The 21012-nt window shown below is 50.6% G+C and overlaps 2 protein-coding genes across 3 annotated transcripts; one reads left to right on the top strand and one right to left on the bottom strand.

The window, feature by feature from the left end:
- The first annotated feature begins 334 nt into the window (after positions 1-334).
- LOC125551686 (peptidyl-prolyl cis-trans isomerase CYP23-like) lies at positions 335-19764 on the top strand. 2 transcript variants are annotated; one of them, XM_048714974.1, is made up of 8 exons: positions 335-561; positions 6721-6834; positions 6930-7078; positions 7453-7525; positions 7606-7695; positions 7832-7871; positions 19234-19316; positions 19403-19764. In XM_048714974.1, exons 1-8 carry the CDS (start codon positions 418-420, stop codon positions 19421-19423), a joined length of 714 nt encoding a protein of 237 aa, XP_048570931.1. In that variant the 5' UTR covers positions 335-417; the 3' UTR covers positions 19424-19764. The 2 variants fall into 2 exon arrangements, with proteins under 2 accessions (XP_048570931.1, XP_048570932.1); XM_048714975.1 differs by having other exon boundaries at positions 338-561; positions 6802-6834.
- On the bottom strand, positions 13794-18569 carry LOC125551685. The gene is made up of 2 exons (XM_048714973.1): positions 14855-18569; positions 13794-14725 (listed from the first exon to the last, which is right to left on the bottom strand). Exon 1 carries the CDS (start codon positions 18558-18560, stop codon positions 17202-17204), a length of 1359 nt encoding a protein of 452 aa, XP_048570930.1. The 5' UTR covers positions 18561-18569; the 3' UTR covers positions 13794-14725; positions 14855-17201.
- Positions 19765-21012: the final 1248 nt, after the last annotated feature.

Raw genomic sequence — 21012 nt, 5'->3', positions numbered from 1 at the left:
GGGGAGGGGGAAGGGATGGGGAAGGGGTGGGGAGGAGGGGGCAGAAGAAGAGGGCGGCGCGCGCCCCGGCGAGCTGCACGAGATGTGGGGGAGCTGCGATGAAGGAGATGCGAGGAAGAGGGAGACCGGCTCAATGTTCCGCCGGTGCCCCGGCTCCAAATGTTTCCCTAATTAATTTGGGAAGGAGCGATTAGGGGAGTAGTAGTTTGGAAAGTTGGCCCAGGAATTTTAGTGTGTCTCTCAGCCGTGAGATCCAACTGGGATCGACGGCACACGGCTGGTCTAACGAATGCTTCCGATCAGACGTCTGGAGGCAAAAATGCTACACTTACGTCTGGAGGTAAGTGTTTCCCGGCTCGGAAGGCGCTTTCTTACAGCTGCTCTGCCCTCAGCTAAACCAGCGCACACCAAAAAGAAATGGAGGAGAAAAGAAAAATGGCGGGTTTGTTCCGGCACATCGCCGCCGCTCTCCTTTTCCTCGTCACGTCCGCTTCGACCGCCGGCGCTTCCACTTATTACGCCTCGGATCCCAACCTCGGATCCGCCCGCGTCATCTTCCAGGTCCTCCCCCATGATCTTGATTCCTGTTCCTGTTTCTGCTCTTACCGTCGTGAGATTCGCACCCAGGTGTTTCGCCTTGAACTCCTGCAAATTGAGCGGCCTATTCTAGCGTTTGGGGGAGGAAAAGTATCCCGGAATTAGTTTTTGTAGATTAAATCCTCTATATCTGTCGACGAATTTGCTTTTCTTTTTTTGAAACTTGTCGATCGATTTGTGAATCGTGAGTATCCATGAGGATCTTAGCTGGAATTTCCGAGCCGCTGCTGTAGTTCCACAAAGATTCGTTTTGGAATTGGTTTAGCAAGGGTGGTACGGCCAGAGTGTATTGGAGTTAAGAGTGAGAGGATTGCAAGATCCAGGAATCTAGGATTGGTGAGTGAGCTGCTGCATATCTCTCGTCAAAATTCTGATTTTCTCGGTTACTCCTATTGGCCGAATACACCTAACTACTCCCAACTGCTACTCCCTCCGTTCCAAAATAGATGACTCAACTTAGTACAAAGTTAGTATAAAGTTGGGTTATCTGTTTTGGAACGAAGGGAGTAGATGATACGGCTGTAATGGCAGAAACCGGATCAGATTTTTTCTATAAAGGGCGACTTTAGTATCTCAGAATGTAGCATCAAGCGATACAAAGCATTATGAGTAACACCCTGCCTCTGCATAATTAGGATGCACACAGCCAAATCCAGAAGTCTGACAATAATTCATTACATAAAACCGACAAATCAGCAACAGTGGAGTCCTATAGACCGATACTATGCCTATGTCGAAGGGGGTGGTGGATCGATCCGTAGGTTATGCTGCCACACATGTCGGGAAAAAACCTCCGTAAGCACCTGCTTCAATCGCACGCACACCGCCATGAACAGCGGTTGGTACTCCGGCCGTTGTAGCATAGACCACGTACATACGAGTGTGTACGTTGGAAAATAACCTGCAAAGGAGAAGCCTTTTTGTCATCAAAAACCAAATCATTTCTACATAGTCAAAGCGAATGAATTAAGGCATACGCTCCCACCCTTATTAGTGTTTTTAACCTATTTGTAATACCGTCCAACCAATGACCAAAAATATTGGCAACACTTGTGGGCGGATACAAATTTGATGCTATTTGGATGACCAACCACGTAGAACGCGCACTTGCATTGGAAAAATAGGTGTTTGATTGTCTCATCATGAGTACAAAAACAACACTTCTTACTCCCTAGCCAGTTGCGTCATGCGAGGTTGTCTTTAGTTAACACAATTCCCCTACAAAGATACCACATGAAGATTTTCACTTTTAGTGGAATCTTAGACTTCCAAATTTTCTTGTTATTACTCACTGGTACCTCAGAGTGCGTGAGTGCATGGTACGTAGAGTCTACTGTGAAAGAGGCTGATGTTGTAAGGTTCCAACGAAACACATCCCGTCCTTGTGTCAGGTTAATCGAGTCCAACCGGAATAAAAGATTATGCCATGACACAAGTCGGGGGCCAATCAAATCGTGCCTGAACGAAATATTCAGCAGGGAAGAACTGAGCACGTGCGCAATAGTATTATTCTTATCGTGAGCAATGTTATACAAGGTTGGATATTGTTCTCTGAGACTGGCATTGCCTAGTCAGATGTCTCCTATCGTGAGCAATGTTATACAAGGTTGGATATTGTTCTCTGAGACTGGCATTGCCTAGTCAGATGTCTTCTCAGAAACGAATCTCTGATCCGTCCTTTATCGCGAAAGACCCAAAGCGAAAGAGATGTTTCGTTGCCACCATTAGGCTAGCCCAGAAGTGTGAGTCGCAAAGTTTCCAATATGCCTGAGACACCGCCTTTTGGCCTAGATACTTGTTGCACAACATGGTTTGTCAAACACCATCCTTAGTAAGAAGTTTAAATAACCATTTACTGAGAAGGGCCTCATTCTTGACCTGCAGGTCATGAATTCCAAGGCCGCCTTGGTCTTTAGGCCTACAAACCACGCTCCATTTGGCAAGCTTGTATTTTTTCTTTTCACCGTCTCCTTGCCAAAAGAATCTGGATCTAAAATAGTCTAGTCTTTGCAGGACCCCTTTTGGGAGTTGGAAGAAAGAAAACATATAGAGAACCATATTTGTGAGGACGGAGTTAATCAAAACCAGCCGACCTCCAACTGAGAGCAATTTTCCTTTTCAACTGCTCAACCGTTTCTCTAGACGCTCCTCCACATGCTTCCACTTTGCAATGGTGAGACGCCGATAATGAACTGGTATTCCCAGATATTTTATCGAGAACTGGCTAAGTGCGCAACCAAATAGGTCAGCATAATCGGCCGCCGCCTCAATGGCTTCTCCAAAGCAGAACAATTCACTTCTATGTAAGTTAATTTTGAGGCCCGACATTTGCTCAAACATTGAAAACAAGAGTTTCAGATTTCGAGCTTTGTTCAGGTCATGTTCCATAAAAAGAATTGTGTCATCGTCATATTGCAAAATAGAGAGGCCACCATCCACAAGGTGTGGCACTACTCCCGCAATCTGTCCATCCTGCTTGGCGCGCTCAATCAGAATAGCCAACATGTCAGCAACAATGTTAAATAACATTGGGGATATGGGGTCACCTTGTCGTAGTCCTTTTTTTGTCTGAAAGTAATGACCTACATCATCATTGACTTCGATGGCCACACTACCGCCAGTTACCATTCCCTTCGCAACTACCATTCCCTTGTCCGTCCTCTCGGCCATAGCTGCCCTAGTTGATCGCGAGCTCCCCGCGGATCCAGCCATCGCGCCGATCACCATGATGGTCGCTGGCAGTCCCATCGAGGCATAGCCGCGTCGCGCCCCACTACGCCGACCTCTGCCCAATGGATCACAACCCCAAGATGCTCATTCGGAACGTGCCCGGCCTCAACGCACGCGCTCGCCGCACCGCCATTCGCTCGCTCGTTGTAGCCGGAAACGTGTCCATTGTCTGCCTCCCAGAAACGAAGATGGCTTTGATTTGCTCGTTGACTGTCCTTGAGACCCTTGGCTCGGAATTCGACGACTACGTGTACCTCCCCGCGCTTGGTACTCGTGGTGGAATCATGCTTGCCTGGAAGAGCCGTGAGGTGTCCATCACTGATGCTCTTTTCACGGCAAATGCCATCACAGCCCAGGTTTCCCACCCATCGAGCGCTCGCACACCCTGGTGGCTCACCGTGGTCTACGGCCCCCAACTGGACGCCGACAAGATTGCATTCTTGCAAGAGTTACACGACATTCGCGTGGATTGCCCTGGACCATGGATGGTCTGTGGCGATTTCAACCTCATATCCCAATGAAGACAAGAACAACGGCCACCTGAACCGCCGCATGATGGGGTGCTTCAGGCGCATCCTCGACGACCTCGCGCTCAAGGAGATCTATCTCAACGGGCGCCGATACACTTGGTCCAACGAGCAGTCGCCCCCGACCCTTGTCCACCTTGATCGCGTCCTATGCACTGCGGATTGGAGGAGCTCCACGGGGAGGGCCATCTTCGCTGCCTCGCCTCCGTCGTGTCTGACCACAGCCCTTTGCTACTCGATTGCTCCTTGATGCCACCAACCCATCGGCGATTCCACTTCGAGGAATTCTGGATCCGGTTGGATGGCTTCCAGGACGTCGTCGCAGCAGCCTGGCACTCCGTCCACGACCCCGACCCCTTCAGGCAGCTCATGCTTCGCATGAAGGCCACGGCGCGCAAGCTTACGAGCTGGAGCTCGAGGACGATTGGCAATGTATGGCTCAAACTTGCAATCTCTAGAGAACTCCTCCGGCTAGATACCGCGCAGGACCACCGTGCCCTGTCCCGGCACGAGGTTTGGCTGCGCCGACAAATCAAGGTGTCATACCTCGGCCTCGCCTCCCTCGAGCGCACCATTGCCCGACAACGTTCCCGCCTCGCAACCCTCAAGGACGGCGATGCCAACACATCGTTCTTTCATCGGCAGTGCACGTACCGGCGCCAAAAGAACAGGATTCATAGTACCCTCGTCGGCGAGGACGTAATCACCGACCCCTCGGAGATAGTCGCGTCGGCCTACGCTCACTTCGACGCGCTCCTGGGCTCGAAGGCGCCCTGAGACTGCGCCCTCGACCTCTCGGACCTCATCACCCCCGCCAACTTGGAGGACCTGGACGCCCCGTTCGACGCCGACGAGATCTGGCAGGCGGTCAAACGGCTCCCCGCGCGCGAAGCCCCTGGACCCGACGGCTTCACGGCTGAATTCTTACGCGCGTGCTGGCCCATTGTTCGGCAGGACTTTGTCGACGTCTTCAGCCAGCTCTACGCAATGCGAGGCCGCGGCTTTAGCTGCCTTAATCAGGCGCTGCTCACCCTGCTACCCAAGCGCGCAGACACCCACGCCCTCGGCGACTTCAGGCCCATTAGCCTCATCCAGTTGGTCGCCAAGATTTTGGCCGAAGTCCTGTCGCTGCGCCTCGCGCCCAAGCTCAACTCACTCGTCAGCACGAGCCAGAATGCCTTCATCCCCGGACGCAGCCTGCATGACAATTTCATCCTCGTCCCCCAGTCAGCCCGTCAGCCCGTCTGCTGCACCAGCTCGGCGCCCCACGCGTACTCCTGAAACTGTACCTGGCACACGCCTTCGACTCGGTCAGGTGGCCATTCCTGTTCATGCCCTTCGCCGATACGGCTTTGGCACCAGGTTCCTCGATTGTCTTGCCATCTTATTCTCTTCGGCAAGCACCAGGGTGCTCTTTAACGGAGAGCCAGGCCCAGCAATCTGGCACAGATGTGGGTTCCGCCAGGGCGACCCCCTATCTCCCCAGCTCTTCGTGCTCGCCATCGACACGCTAGGCCGTCTACTCCACCGTGCGACTGAGTTGGGCGTACTGCAGCGGCTTCACCCCCGACGCCCGATGTCATATGTTTCCCTCTATGCTGAGGACATGATCCTCTTCTGCCACCCCACCCTGAGCGATGTCACCGCCATCAAGAGCATCCTGCAGCTTTTTGGGCGCGCCTCCGGGCTCCAGGTCAACTTCACCAAGAGCACGGCCACCTTGATCCGTGCCAGCACGGATGAGGCCGCGCCTGTCGTCGACTTGCTTGGCTGCCCCATCGTCGAGCTGCCTGTCACCTACCTGGGCATCCCCTCACGCTGCGCCGACCTTTCGCTGCCCAGCTCCAGCCCGTTGTCGATAAAACCGCCCGCATGCTCCCATATTGAAACCATGCACCGCCTCATCCTCGCATGCCCCTTCGCCCGGCAGGCCTGGCACGAGACACTGAGTTGGCTAGGGATCCCGTGTACCCCGCCAGACAACAAGCCTTCGCTTCTGGACTGGTGGCAATCGGCGCGACACTCCGCCCCAACACCCATGCGCAAGGGCCTAGGTACCGTGACCCTCCTCGTCCCCTGGATGATATGGAAGCACCGCAACCACTGCGTCTTCAATGGAGCATGCCCATCCGTGAAGACCCTGCTAGCGAAGATCAAGGAAGAGGCCACCTTTGGGCAAACGCGGGCGCGCTAGGGCTCAGAGCCATTACCCCCCACACTTGGGATGTCCATTAATTCAGATTCTGTAACAGCCTCCTAGGAGGAATCTAACTACAACTCTCTCTTTACAATGAAATGAAACGCACGCTCTCATGCGTTTTCTCAAAAAAAATACTACTCGACTCATGTTCTTTCGGTGCATCTCGTGAACGGTCTCATGAAGGATTACTACACCATCAGTATATTCCTTCCTTGCATGAAGGCTGTTTGAGATGGTCGGACAACATGGTTAGCTATCGAGTTTAACATATTCGTAGCCACTTTGGTGAAAATCTTGAAGCTGACATTAAGAAGGCATATGGGTCTGAACTGCTAGATCCGTTCAACCTCCTTAATTTTCGGCAACAAAACAATCTCGCCAAAATTTAGCTTGAATAGGTCAAGTCGATCGGCATGAAGACACTTAAACAACTCCAAAAGGTTAAGTCTTGATGATATCCCAGAAATTATGATAGAATTCTGCGGGGGAACCATGCGGGCCTGGAGCTTTGTTGTGTTCCATTTGGAACACCGTCGCTCTCACCTCCTCTTTCGAGAAAGGTGCCCTGAGGATATCGTTCTCTTCCACCCGGTTAATCCTCAAATGTAGTATGCTAATCAATTTTCTTACTGACATCACCTACTTGTATTGCAATTGTACCTGCAGTTAAATCATGGTGACATTGAATTCGGCTTCTTTCCTCGTGTTGCACCTAAGACAGTTGAACACATTTTTAAACTTGTGCAGCTTGGATGCTATAATACAAATCACTTCTTCCGGGTATGAATAAATTTGATAACTTGCTGACACATTTTTTGTTTGTTTGTTATGGACTACTTTTTATCATATGCATGCACATCTGTTACTGGTTGCAGGTTGACAAGGGTTTTGTTGCGCAAGTTGCCGATGTCATGGGAGGTAGAAAAGCCCCTATGAATAAAGAGCAGGAACAACAGGCAGAGAAATCAATTGTTGGTGAATTTAGTACTGTCAAGCATGTCAGAGGAATTCTCTCAATGGGAAGGTACTCCCTCTCTGAAGTTTCGGCAGAAACCTGTCTTATCAAACCATCTGGTTCTGGCCTAAACCATAACATCATGTACTAGCATCTTTCTGTATGCATTGGTTCAGATGGTTCTCCATAGTTCCTTTTGTTGTCCCGTACAACTCCAGATGAATGCAATGTATATCCTTATTCAGAGTGGATATTGTACATGCAAGGGTGGGTGCTTGAGTCTAGGGTTTAGCTAATTATTTATCTTTTAAAAATTCTGAAAAACATTCATAGATTCATTCGTAAATATGATCAGGTATGCCCTGCAAAAAAAAGAAGCTGCTTTGTATCTACAATTACATTTTATCAGCTTATGATATTTACTTATTCTTCCCCTCTGCAAGGTATTCTGACCCAGACAGTGCCTCCTCTTCCTTTTCTATCCTCCTTGGTGATGCTCCCCACCTTGATGGCCAGGTATTTAGCATTTTTTGAAACGACTCATATTCAATGTCAGTTAAGTAACTGAATGGAGATTGATGCCTAATGATTTTCAGTATGCTGTATTTGGGAGGGTGACTAAGGGTGACGATACATTAAGAAAACTAGAGCGCCTGCCAACCCATAAAGAAGGCATTTTTGTAATGGTATGTATCTGGCAATGCCAGTCCTATGTGTGGGCAATCTGTTCCATCTTATTTACCTCTCGAGTGCACATGTTAAATATTTGAATTCTTCCACATGCTAAATTGCACCATAATTATTTATTTATTCCATTTTCAGCCAATTGAGCGCATTGAGATTCTGTCGACATACTATTATGGTAACAACTGAAAGTTCCTTGTTTCTTCCCCCTTTTATTTTTATTTTCTGTATCTTGAACATTATTACCACAAACAAAATACGCTAGCATATATGCAAAGCAAAACAATGATAGTCAGAGTGTTACACTGCATGCCCTTTAGATGGTTAAACAATTTACTAATGAAATACATGTGATGTTTACATATTGAGTTGATCTTCTCTATCGTTGGAAGTAGTTTTTTTTCTCTAGTAGTTTTTTTTGAAAGGAATATCATGTATTCCACTTAAACTCGATGCACCATGTCGGTGATCACCAGACCAGAAACAAAGTCTGGGGCATTGGAAGCCCACACAGAAAGAGGTGTCGCAGCACCCATAGCAAACTGCGCCAAAGCGTGCGCAACCTTATTACAGTCTCGAAGACAGAACATAAACTCATAAAATTCAAAAGATGCATGGCACCTGCTTCTGGTCTCCCTAAAGAGGACGCCGAGTTCAGCAGCATCGTACTCCCGCCCCTTGAGCGGAGTGATCATTGTCAAACAGTCTGATTAAAAGTAAATCCTTTGTGCTCCCAGATCAGCTGCACCTTCGATTGCCTAAATACAAGCGATCACCTCAGCCTGAAAGGCAGAGCAAACATGCACCATCTTGCCAGCTGCAGCCGCCAGGAACGTCCCTTGCTCATCCCGCGCCACGAACCCCCAGGCCCCTGACTCTGAATCAGCATGGAAAGCTGCGTCCATGTTGAATTTTATAAGGCCCGCTTCAGGAGGGGTCCAAGTATGCTGAACTAAGACTGGAGCTGTCGCAGCGGGTTGTGTTTTGAGACTCTGGAAATCTGTCAGGTGCTTAGTAATGAAGGCGCTCACTTCGGCTGCCGATCGCTGCTTTTCGCCCGCGTACGTTTTGTTTCTCGTCGTCCACCAGTCCCAGAGAAGGACCGGCACAGACAGCTTCTTTTTGGTCGGAAGGGAGCATATACTCCTCATCATTTCATTTGCCTCAGTGCACTCACAAAGTGCTATCCGGACATCTTCCAAGTACTGTTCCCTCCACACAGCCTTCACCTTCTTGCAATTCAAAAAAAGATGCCCCCCGTCCTCGTCTAGTCTCAAGCACATGGGGCATCTAGTGTCCAGATCGATGTGCTTTCTCTTGATATTCATCAATGTTGGAAGGCTATTGTGAGTCAGTCTCCATAAAAACATCCGGACTTTGCCTGGAAGGTCAATCTGCCACAATTGTTTCCAAGTTCTGCAGTTGCACCGCTTGTCCACGGGAAGGACTAGCATCCTGGTAGCTTCACGCTTCTCTCAGGCTAACACCAAGCCGGTACGCAGACTTAACCGAAAACGAGCCCTTCTTGTCAAAATGCCAAGATATTGAATCTTCCATGTCCGATTTCAGCGGGATGGCCAGAATTACTCTCGCATCATCGTGTGTGAACAGCTCCTTCACTAGCTCCTCGTCCCAAGACTCAGTAACCGGGTTAATAAGCTCGTGCACCTTCGAAACAATGGCTAGTCCCTGATGTGCAATAGGTCTCCTAGTCGACCCCCTCGGGAGCCAGGGATCAGTCCAAGCGTTCACCTGCGTGCCGTCACCGATTCGCCACACAATGCCCTCCTTGAGAAGATCACGGCCTCGTAAGATACTCCGCCAGGTATAGGACATGCCCTTTTGTTCAGTTGCTTCGAGGATAGAACAGTCCGGATGGTATTTTGCTTTGAGCACGACAGCACAGAGAAACTCAGGATTTTGTATCAATCTCCAACTTTGGCGCGCAAGCATGGCCATATTAAAGATGTGCAGATCACGAAAACCAAGACCCCCATCCTTTTTTGCCTTCATCAGTCTTTCCCAGCCTAACCAATGGCACTTATGTTTACCTCCTTGCTGGCTCCACCAGTAACGACAGATCATAGAATTGATTTCCTCACACAGACTCTTCGTATCGAAACACGGTATCGCATATGTTGGTATGGCTAGAGCCACTGCCTTTATCAAGGTTTCCTTCCCCACCTTTGACAACAATCTTTCAATCCAGCCTTGAATCTTCCTCCAGATACTCTCCTTTATGTACTCAAAATCCTTACTCTTCGCAGCTCCAAGATGCACCGGAAGACCGAGATAGCGCTCGTTTTGAGATTCTGAGGGAATGTCAAGGACCTGGAGCACTTGATGTTTGTATTGCTGGCTAGTTTTCTTGCTGAAAAAAGCAGACGACTTGTCTCTATTTATCTTCTGCCCAGATTGATCCTCATACAGAGCCAAGATTTGCTGTAGTCGGGACACGCTAGCAGCAGAAGCCTTCATGACGATCAACGAGTCATCCGCGAAGAAAAGGTGGTTTATCCTTGGTGCTCCTGTGCAGATCTGAACTCCTTCAATGGAATGGTCAAGTTCGGCTTGCTGCAACATGATTGAGAAAGCTTCCGCACATATAATAAATAAGTATGGCGAGAGGGGATCGCCCTGCCGCAAGCCTCTTTGGGGATAGAAGGCCTCAGTAACTTTGCTATTATATCTCACACGGTAAGAAACAGACCGGACACACTTCATAATCAAACTCGCCCAAACCGGAGCAAACCCCATGGAGAGCATCATCCTTTCAAGAAAGTTCCACTCAACCCGGTCGTATGCCTTGCTAATGTCGAGCTTCACCGCAACGAGGCCTTGCCTACCCCCCCTTCTTCTTATGCATCAAGTGTGTGATCTCATATGCAAGCAGCACATTATCCGTAATCATACGACCCGGAACAAAGGCCGACTGTGTAGGAGAGATCAAATCCGGGAGAATTACCTTAAGGCGATTAGCCAACACCTTGGAAATAAGCTTATAAATGACATTGCAAAGACTGATCGGTCGGTATTGCGTGAGGTACTCCGGATTCTTTACCTTGGGGATCAACACAATCGTTGTTTCATTCCACCCCTTGGGGATCACACCCCCATTCAGCACCTTAAACACCTCCTCCTGGATCTTGGGACCCACCATATGCCAAAACTTCTTGTAGAAAACTGCTGGCATTCCGTCCGGACCCGGTGCCTTCAAATTGCCAATTGCATCATGGGCTCTCTTTATTTCCTCCCCAGAAAACGGTTTGGTCGACAACTCGTTCATTGCCGGAGTGACCAAGGATGGAACATGTTCGAGGATGTCGTTGTTCGGGGAACCTGCAGAAGATATGAACAAACTTTTGTAGTAGTTTGTAATATAAGTCCCTATCTCTTCCTCTCCCTCCACTACACCTCCATCCTCCCTCTTCAACCTCTTAATCAGATTAATTCTCCTCCTCTCCGACGCTTGTGCATGGAAGAACTTAGTGTTACGGTCCCCCTTGGTAAGCCAGTTTACATGAGCTCTCTGCTGCCAATAAATGTTATACTGGTCCTCAAGCCGACTCAGTTTGTACCGAAGGAGTTGTTCCCTTGAAATCTGCTCTGATTAATGCCCCCCCTCCCCCTCCTACATCTTTCCAGCTCCCTCCTGACCCCCTTAATCCTATGCTTCAGCTCCCCTAGAACTTCCCTATCCCACTTCACAAGGCTGCTGCTCACCCTTCGAAGCGCCTCCCCCACCGAGACTCCCCCCTCCCAAAAAGCTGTGTTCCACGCCTCTTCCACTACCTGCTCACAGCCCTCCTCCTGCAGCCAGCGGCCCTCAAAACGGAAGCACCTCAGTCCGCTACCTCCCCCCATCACCAGGCTCTGCTCCCGAAGTTTAGCTATGACCGGGTGATGATCGGAGTGTCTTGGATCTCCATTGATTATTTTGTGCAGCGTGAACATGCACCTCAAGCTTACATTACCAACCGCACGGTCCAATCTCTCTCGTGTATAACCCCTAGCGTCATGCCAGTTGTTCCTCCAGGTGAAAGGATCACCTACAAAACCCAAATCCTCCAGCTCACACTCTTCTAAGCATTTCCCAAAAGCCTCCATGCAGCCCTGGGCCCGAGCCGGCCCACCTTCCTTCTCTCCCGTGAAGAGGATCTCGTTGAAGTCTCCTAGGCACAACCACGGCATATTTGCTTGGCCGTGCAACGTTCGGAGCATTCTCCAAGTCTTCTCTTTTTCGCCTGCCTTTGATTCACCATACACTCCCGTTAACCTCCATGTACTGCCATTCTCCTCAACTACATCAGCATCTATATGGTACCTCCTCTTCCACCTCAGTTGCACCTCTACTCCCCTCCTCCGGAACATCGCCAAACCCCCACTCCGCCCAACACAATCCACCGCAACCATGTTCGCCAAGTTCAAACGCCATCTCAAGCAATCAATCTCCTTCAATTTTGTTTCTGGAAGGAAAAGAATGTCGGGCTCTTCAACCCTCTGGAGTTCCAGAAGGCTACGAACTGCCGGCGGGTTCCCAAGCCCCCGGCAGTTCCAGGCTACAACTTTCATTGGTGCTCGCAGGGCTGTTCCGACAGCCCCGCTTCATTGGGAATTGCGTTACCCATCTCCGTCCTGCTCTTCTTAGCTTCAGCCCCCTCCCCAACGTCACACAACATATCATCTCCACCTCTCTTCTTTCCCAAAGTTACACCAATGGACGTGTTATCTCCTATCTTTCCCTTTCGGTGTAGTCTATGGTATTTGGACCCTCCCTTATTCATACACTTGCCACTCCCCGGAGCAGTTGTATCTTCCTCTACTGGTGGCCCATCTGTTATCAACACCACCTTCTTCTCAGCAGCATCCTTCACTGTCCCCTCCGTCGGTACTGTACCAATATCCCCCCCCCCTGATATGTCCATAACATCCTCCTTGTGTTGTTGTCCAGCTCCTGCATCATCATAGGTGAGTTGCCTCCTGCTCCCATTGATTTTTCCTGTAGTATCTTCACCTTTATTCTCCTTGTGTGCTGGCACGTTCTCACTTTGCTTTTTCAAATGGCTTGTGACCTCATCATCCCGGGACTCCTTTCCTGCTAACCCATGCCCTGCCTTTGGGTTATCCTTTCTCCAAGAGCCACTATCACTGCCGGACTGTCCCCTGGAGTTACCAAAGCTTAGGCTCCTACCACTTCCATTGCTACGCCCAGGAAGGTTACTTCGTCCTTTACTCCAACCACCCCTACTCGCCTCACTTGTAGGCCGTGGAATAAAGGCCTTCAGCCATGGACCAAATTGCTTCGCCTTGCCCTTCTTCAACCTTATGGAACAATCCTTTTCTACGTGATCAAGCCGACCACAAATGTAACAGAAATCCGGCAGGAACTCGTATTCAAAGCGACGCCACTTCTCTTCCTCCTTTCTTTTTTCCGCTTCAGTTAGGTTCTTCATACCCTTGTCATTCTCATCATCATCATCGAGCACAAAGCCCCTCATAATGGGATTTGATATGTCCATGCGAACCTTGATCCTCAAGTATTTCCCCACTGCCATACCATCTGATCCAGCATCAACCTCCAGAGCTTCACCTATGATATCTCCAATGGCCAGGCCAGCATCACGGCACATCATCCCAAGTGGCGGATCAAAGACTAACCCAGACCGGGATCTTTTTGAATTCATATTCTTTAACACTTTTACTTGGATCAAAGTCCTCCAGAACCAAAAGGGACTTCCCAAACATCCAGGGGCCCTCCTCTAACGCCTTCCTCTTGCCTGATTGCTGGCGTAATGTAAACATGAAAATGTTACCAGGTGTTCCAAGACTTGCTTTCCAGATCTGACAGCTTCAACCTCCCCATCAGGCCCTCCATGCGATCCATCCCCGACAAGTGGTGGAGGCAAGGACGGCGATGGGTGACTGGCGGGGGGGGGCCGGGGGGGGGGGGGACCAGTGCTCAGGGAGCTTGATGGGGGAGGCGGTGCAGAAACCAGGACAGCAGAAGGGAAACACCCCGGGGTCACCTGAGGGAACACCGCTGTAACCCGCGGGAGCTGCTGAGAGGACGGAAGGGAGGGGGGGGGGGGGGGGGGGGGGGGGGGGGGGGGGGGGGGGGGGGGGGGGGGGGGCGCACGGAATCAGGACGGCGGGCTCCCCTCGGGTCGCCAAACAAATCCCCAGGGAAAGACCTAACCGTTACCCCCCGGGACGGACTTTTTTTTTTCTCTAGTAGTTGAATAGATGTCAATATGAAGGTTCTATAGCTAATCCTATCATGTATATACCTAAGAGAGTGATCCCCATTAATTCTAATTATCTCAACTTGCATGTTTCAACATAATCAAAATTGTTGTGGCCGATAGATTTACTAGCTTGATCCACTAGCATCTGTCTGATCTACGCATGAGAATCCTCTACCATGAAACATGCATAAGTGCATTCTAAGTAGGTTTTAAATCACATTGCATTTAATTGTGACATGCACAACTTTTCATGTTAATATTTTTTGTTTATGCCGAAATCTATCACATTGTTTGAATCGTAAGGACTGAGTTAGTATTCTACAGAGTATTTAGAAACTATATATCCAATTCCATGGCAACACGAGGGGTATCATCTAGTTAAGTAGAATTTTAGACCCCTACCCCAGTGGCGTAGCCAGCCCGATTTGTCAGGGTGGTCCGGTAATAGAAATATTTACACAAGTTTTGTTTTATTTTAAACGAAATGTTTTTTACTACACTATACATAAGCTATGGGGGAATTCCAGGGTGGTCCATGGACCACCCTGGCCACCCCCTAGCTACGCCACTGCCCTACCCGTCTACATTTTTAATTCTAGAGTGATTGCTGATGAAGCAACACTAACCTGTCAAAATATTAGGTGTTAAAAGGTTTGACCTATGCCTAGTAAAGTAAGGCCACCCCCTAGCTACGCCACTGCCCTACCCGTCTACATTTTTAATTCTAGAGTGATTGCTGATGAAGCAACACTAACCTGTCAAAATATTAGGTGTTAAAAGGTTTGACCTATGCCTAGTAAAGTAAGGCCACCCCCTAGCTACGCCACTGCCCTACCCGTCTACATTTTTAATTCTAGAGTGATTGCTGATGAAGCAACACTAACCTGTCAAAATATTAGGTGTTAAAAGGTTTGACCTATGCCTAGTAAAGTAATAGTAATGAAATATTAATCTGTATGATACACAAAAGTATAATTTTGAATTTCTGATCTAAAGAAAAAGTATATGCATGATTTCCCTGCTACCTAGCTGTTATGTATCGGAATACATGCCCCTACCATGGCAGCTACCAATTATGGCAAGAGGTTCCCAACCGCTATCTTAGATAGTCTATCCTTTAAATAAAGAAGAAGAAGATATCCTTTAGCTTGCGAAAGCCAATTAGGGATAAGATCTGTGACCTCTTAGATTGGATTGTTAGGCCTCTGCCTAAAGAGGACCCTCCATGAGGAATAATGCAAGCTAGAATTTGAAAAATAACTCTTCTATCTTTGCTTCCAGGGCTGAGAGCTTCTCCCTAGCCCTAGTACGAAATCTATTCAGCACTTTAGCTATGACATGTGTATTTTCATGTATCAGAACCTGCTGTAAACTTTGATCCAGAATGTAAGTACTACCATGCTGAAGATAACTTGAAGGTGTTTGGAGAGAATAATTGGAGAGAAAGATTGATTGTTCTTGCTTCCTAATCTGAGATACAATACATCCTTATATATGGGATGTTTTGCCCTTGACCTTTTTTCGAGAAAACGCAAATGGCCTTTGCGTTTCATTGCATTGGAAAGATAGGGAATTTACATCCTCCTAGGAGGCAGGTTTACACAGTTGCCAGATGATCAGTGGACATCCCATGATGATGGCAAAACGACCCTGAGCCCTTGAGCCCCGGCCTTTGCCCAACATCGGGCCTCGTCCTTGATCCGGTCGACAAGCTCATTGAGCGAAGGGCTCACATGGTCACAAACGCACGCGTTCCTATGTTTCCAGATCATCCACGGCACCAAAAGCGCCACGGATTTCAGCGCCTTGCGAAGCGCTGGTGGTGTGGAGTCCTTCGTGGGTGTGCTGGCAGACTTAGCAGTCGCCGGCAGTGGCCTCGCGCGTGGGAGGAGGGGAGAAGCACGCTGGGATCTCGATCAACCAGGGCAGCGATGGCCTTGAGCACAGACAGTGGAATCGGCGCCGCGAACATGTCGTCGTATGCTTTCATCTCAATGGGCGAGATCTTCTGGTTGGTGCCCACAATCCCAAGTGTGCGCAGAATCTGCACATGGGCCCTCCGTTCTGCCGTCGGTGGCGCCGCTGCAGGCGTGGCAGCAGCCGCCGCGGAACGGCCTCGTCGTGGGGCGAAGTTGAGGGGCCGACGTGGCCGCTTCCCAGGTGTCGGCAGCGATGCACTGATGTGCTTCATGGCCGCGGCCAGAAACTCGCCAAGCGTCCATGCCTGCTGCGAAGTAGCATGGCAGCGCGATCGCCGCATAGTGATTGGTGGCGAGGCAAACCGACCAGACGCAGGCGAACGGGGGCCGGCGACAGGCGGGCGGCGATCAGGGGTGGGCGCGAGCACAGAGTGGCCATGAGGCCGCTGTAGGATGGAGATTGGGCTCTGGGCAGTGGGCATCGGTGATCTGGTGACTGGGGGCCCAACAGCGGCCACTGGGGGCGTCGGCGCAGGAGTTGCGGTCTCGGCTGTTGGCGGCCCAGCCTCATTTGGCCCATCGACAGTTGTGGGAGGAGGGGGGGGCAACTTCAGAGGGGGGCGCGGGCGCCGGCACGATGGCAATGGAGGCGGCAACGAGGGCGTCTCTTCCCGCCGAAATCGCCGTGGTGTGATCGTGGGGCTGCGGTGACTGTTCAGCGGAGATTACTGGGCCCGCCCGGGCGGCAGGAGCGGGTGAGATGCCACTTTGCCCCGACAAGGCGGCAGGCGATCCTGGCTCTCCTGAGCCAACTGGCGCCACAGGCTGCGAGTCTGGGACCTGGCTCAAAAGGGCAAGGTCCCGACACGGCGTCGGATCAGCAGCGGCAGGGGTGGGCCGGCGGGATCGTCCTCGTGATCATGGGGAGAGCCGGTGTTTGAAATTCCGGGGCTCTCCTGCGCACCCGCGACCAGTGGGAGTTCGCCAGCTGGCCTCGACACAACTGTCGTGGCGTCGTCAGCGGGCTCGACAGACGCGTGCGTCAGGCCTGCCTCCAAAGCCTGCCCTTGCGGGGCCCTTCTTTTTCCTCCTTTTCCTCTTTTGGCTCGGTGACGAGAATTAGCAGGGCCCGACTGACCCAGCCATGACAACATGCCATCCCGCGTCAGCAAGGCGGGTGGCACCGCCGCCGCCGCTGGCCGGCCGAGGCCAGGAGGTCGCCATGCTCGTCCCGTCGGCTCGCCCTGAGCGGTCGCCGGCGTGCCAGGTGAACGCGTCCATGGCCATGCCGTCGGCCCGGCCGTCCGGCGCAGTGTTAGACCGCCTACGCTTCCGGCCACGGCGTCACGCCCGACCAGGTCCGGAGCCCTGGCCCTGGCCATGCCCATTACCGGCGCCATCGCGGCCGGGGTCGTCGTTGTTGGCCTGGGCACCGGGAGTGGGCGCCCCAAGCGGAGCCGCACGTACGAGCGCAATGGAGATGGGGTACGTGAGTGTCCTGACCACCGGCGCCTCCGAGGGCACACGAGACGGCAGGAGCTCGACGATCTCCAGAATGGCGGCACGGCGGACGTCGGCGGGGTTGTGCACACGGCCGGAAAGCCGAAAGATGGCCAGGTTCTCGCGAGAGCGCGTGCGGGGGTGTAACCTCTCGATCCAGCAGCTCTCCCCAAGAACGTGCTCGGCGGTGGAAAGATGCCAGGCTTGGGCGGGAATGTCACGGAGCTCGAGCTCGACGCGGTATTCGAACACGCCGGCGCCGGCATGCGCGAGCTTGCACCATGGCCGAAGCGACAGCGCGAAGCGTGGCGAGCTGATGAAATGCTTGCCATTGAGCTGGCGCATGGTGTCCAGGGAGGAGAAGAGGATGAGGAAGTCTTCGGGGTGATGCTCGTGGACGGTGAAATCGCCTTCGGAGAGCTCGAGGGAGCGGTAGAGCAGCTCGGCCACCTCGGTCGTGGTCACCTGCGGCCTGTTGCCGGTGATGGAAGCCACCATTGCGCGGCCAAGGACCCGCTCGGCCTCCTCCATCTCCGTGGATTGCACCATGATGACACGCACGGGTATGTCGGGCCGCGGCGGGGGAGCCTGGACCAGCTGGGGAAGCGCAGGCGGCGCCGGGGGGCTGGGAGTGCGGCGGCGCGCTGTGGGCGCCGGTGGCGGGCCGTCCCTGCCTGGGGCGACACGGGGAGGCCGCGCGTCGCCGTGGCGTCGGCTGTCACAGTCGCGGGATTCGTGGCCAGAGGCGAGGCAGCGCCTGCACCGGACGTCGTTGGTGCAGTCCCTCACCCGGTGGCGGTGGTCGAGGCAGCGAAAACACAGCCCGGCAACCTCCTCCGGCGATGGGCTGCGGCGGCGGGGAGGTGAGGAGCTGGGGGTGCCGTCCTGGCGCGGACGGCGGTGTCGGTTCCTGCGTCGCGGCTGCTGGAACCCATCAGCGTCGAGCACAGCCCCGCCAGAGACGCGGTGGACTTCCGAGCGGGGTCCAAGCCGTTGCCTGGCAGGCACGCGGGCAACTAGCGCGACGCGGCCAGGGGCCTCAGGTACCGGCGACGTAGTAGGCGCCGGCGGGGTGAGGGCGACGTCCCTGTACGAGCGCGCCGAGGACTCGCTCTCCGAGCTGAGCCAGCGGTCACCGGAGGACACGCGCTCGCCGGAGAGGGTCGCCCGGCGGTCAACAGGGGCAGTGCCAGGTGATTCCATGGCAGGGGGGCGGGGGAGGCGGGCGGCCGGCGGGGGCGTCGGGGGCAGGCAGGGGGGGCTTGGAGGGGCTAGAGGGTGGGAGCGGAGCTAGGTGGGAGCGGAGCCATCTCAAGCAATCTCCAATCTTGCCCTTGCCCTTTACCTAATGCAACTAGAATTCTAATCATCCTAATGCAACCAGAATGATTAGAACTTCCCTAATCCGAGCTGGCTGTTACCAAATCTGCTAGCTGATTCTCTCTCTGACTTGGACTCCTAGCCATCCCCAATTCTCTGGTACCAGCTTTTCTCTCCTTTGCGGACATAATGCCAGCATTGCTGCTGCCTATACTGATCGCTTTTCCTAACCAGAGTCCACAATAGAACCTGCCATTTCTTTCTCTTGCTTCAGAGGTAATACAGGGTTATCCCACTGCTGACTAGATCGCCATATTTGAGTACTAAAACTTTAGGTCAGCAAGGTCGTAATAAAATTGACATGTTCCATGGTGCACTATTTTTCTCTGTTTGCCTCTAGTATTCTGTCTGTACGTCCATAGTTGAGTGACAATTCATTACTGTAAGTTGTCTTTTGGTATTCTCTTTTGTGGGCTAGCTTTATGTCACAGATATTTGTTCATTTAAATCCTGAAGGTGCACAGTTCAGCCTCAATTGATTTTGACTTGCATGCAGATATTGATGTAGAGAGCTGTGAGGCAGAGAAGTCTATTCTTAAGAGGAGACTTTCTGAATCAGCATCAGAAGTTGAGAGATGGGTGAGGATCTCACTTGAGAAATATAAAAATGTATTCTCCTTGCACATGTTCATAGTGGTCAACTAACGTCATTTCTATTTTTGTAGAGACGAAAATGCTTCGCATGATCCAGCGATTGAGTGCCTTTTTTTTTTCCTTTCGGCCTCACTGAGAAGACATGTGTTTCAAAAGGACATCCATATTACCTCTTCCAGGATTTAGAGTGCATGTGCATTCCAAGGAGAGGGGTCAGACTTGTACTATGTCCAAATGCGTTGTACCATGTAATTTTTCCATGAGTTTGATGTTACTAGGTCTGCACGTTTAGCATTGTTTCTCTATGGTGACCAAAATTTTGTCTTGTACCTATTTGGCATGCTTAGCACATGCAGAACGTGAAGCATTGGGAAGGTCCTAATGCAATCCAATCGACCGATAGTCTAATGGAAAAAAAAATCAATATTACACATGTATGCTTTCCCTGCTCGTAGCTACTCCACGTTGTACTGTTTGCTACAGGACGATGACACTGTGCACTAGAGAGATGACAGTGATTGGCACGAGAGGTAGACGGTGTGTTACATGACAGGATTGCATTTATGCATAAGCTACCATTGCTTTGGTACATAGTGTTACATCTCCAACGGCGTCCCTCAATTGCCCGCAGACATCTGGATCACGATGTTGGTATCATTTTTGCCTTTCAACATGGTGCCGTATGCGTTTGTGATACATTTCAAACGTATTTATAATTGTTAAATAATATTATGTTATTATTTTTATATAGTTTTTATAAAAAATATGTTATTTCTGTGGACTACTTATTAATTTAGTGCCTAATGTCAGTTTGTTTTCTGCTTGCATTTGGTTTCGTGGAAAATCAATATCTACGGAGGTCAAATACGTTGCTGATTGAACATGATTCTTTTTGGACAACAAGAAACACTAGAACATTTGGGAGACGTCCGGAGGGGCCACCAGCCAGCCACAAGGTGTCACATCCTCTGGTATGTTAAAAATTTCACACGGAACTAAAAAATTTCTAGGAATTTCCCATGATTGCCTAGGATTGTTTGAAAATGACTTGATTGCTTTATTGTTTGCGTAGACGGATGAAAATGTAAATGCCACTAGTTGAAACCCTAGCTAGCCTTGGTAGGAACCCAAGCCATTTTGAAAATATTATGTGGCCAAAAGCATTTTCAATAAGTCCCAAGTAATATTCAAAGCCAAATTATTTTTTCCCAAAAGAATTGAGTTGGATTCGTTTTGAAATCAATTTAAATTAGAAGGGAATTATTCAAAAATGAATTTGCATTTTATTTGGCAGGAAATCAAATTTCATAAGTCCAAATAATAATCTTGACCCTCTGCAAATTTTCTAAAAAGGATTTGAAACAAATTTGGTTCTGAAACCAAATTCAAGTTCAAAGAGGAAATATAAGTGCAGGAATTACATGCACATTTTGTCCAAACAAAATGTTCAAACATTTCTTAATATTCCATTTGGAATTTAGAAAACATTCTTTGTTCAAAGAAAATTCAAATTCAGATTCATTTGAAAAGATAGACAAAACAGAAAAACAGAAAACTAAAATAGGAAATAAAAAGAAAAAGAAAGGAAAACGTTTAAAATAAACCGGATGAAAACTACCGAACACAAACCTCCTCGAGCGATCGACACGCGTCCCTCGCTGGCCCCACGCGCCGCTTTACC

The sequence above is a fragment of the Triticum urartu genome, chromosome 4 (genome assembly GCF_003073215.2).
Source record: "Triticum urartu cultivar G1812 chromosome 4, Tu2.1, whole genome shotgun sequence".
NCBI lineage: Eukaryota > Viridiplantae > Streptophyta > Magnoliopsida > Poales > Poaceae > Triticum > Triticum urartu.
Note: the sequence above shows the minus strand (reverse complement) of the source record. Positions and strands in the feature narration are given on the sequence as shown.

Coding starts and splice junctions, on each gene's coding strand:
- LOC125551686 (XM_048714974.1), top strand. CDS start 418: ATGGAGGAGAAAAGAAAAATGGCGGGTTTGTTCCGGCACATCGCCGCC. Junction 7,526..7,605: donor CTCCCCACCTTGATGGCCAG/GTATTTAGCATT, acceptor AATGATTTTCAG/TATGCTGTATTTGGGAGGGT. Junction 19,317..19,402: donor CATCAGAAGTTGAGAGATGG/GTGAGGATCTCA, acceptor CTATTTTTGTAG/AGACGAAAATGCTTCGCATG.
- LOC125551685 (XM_048714973.1), bottom strand. CDS start 18,560: ATGGAATCACCTGGCACTGCCCCTGTTGACCGCCGGGCGACCCTCTCC.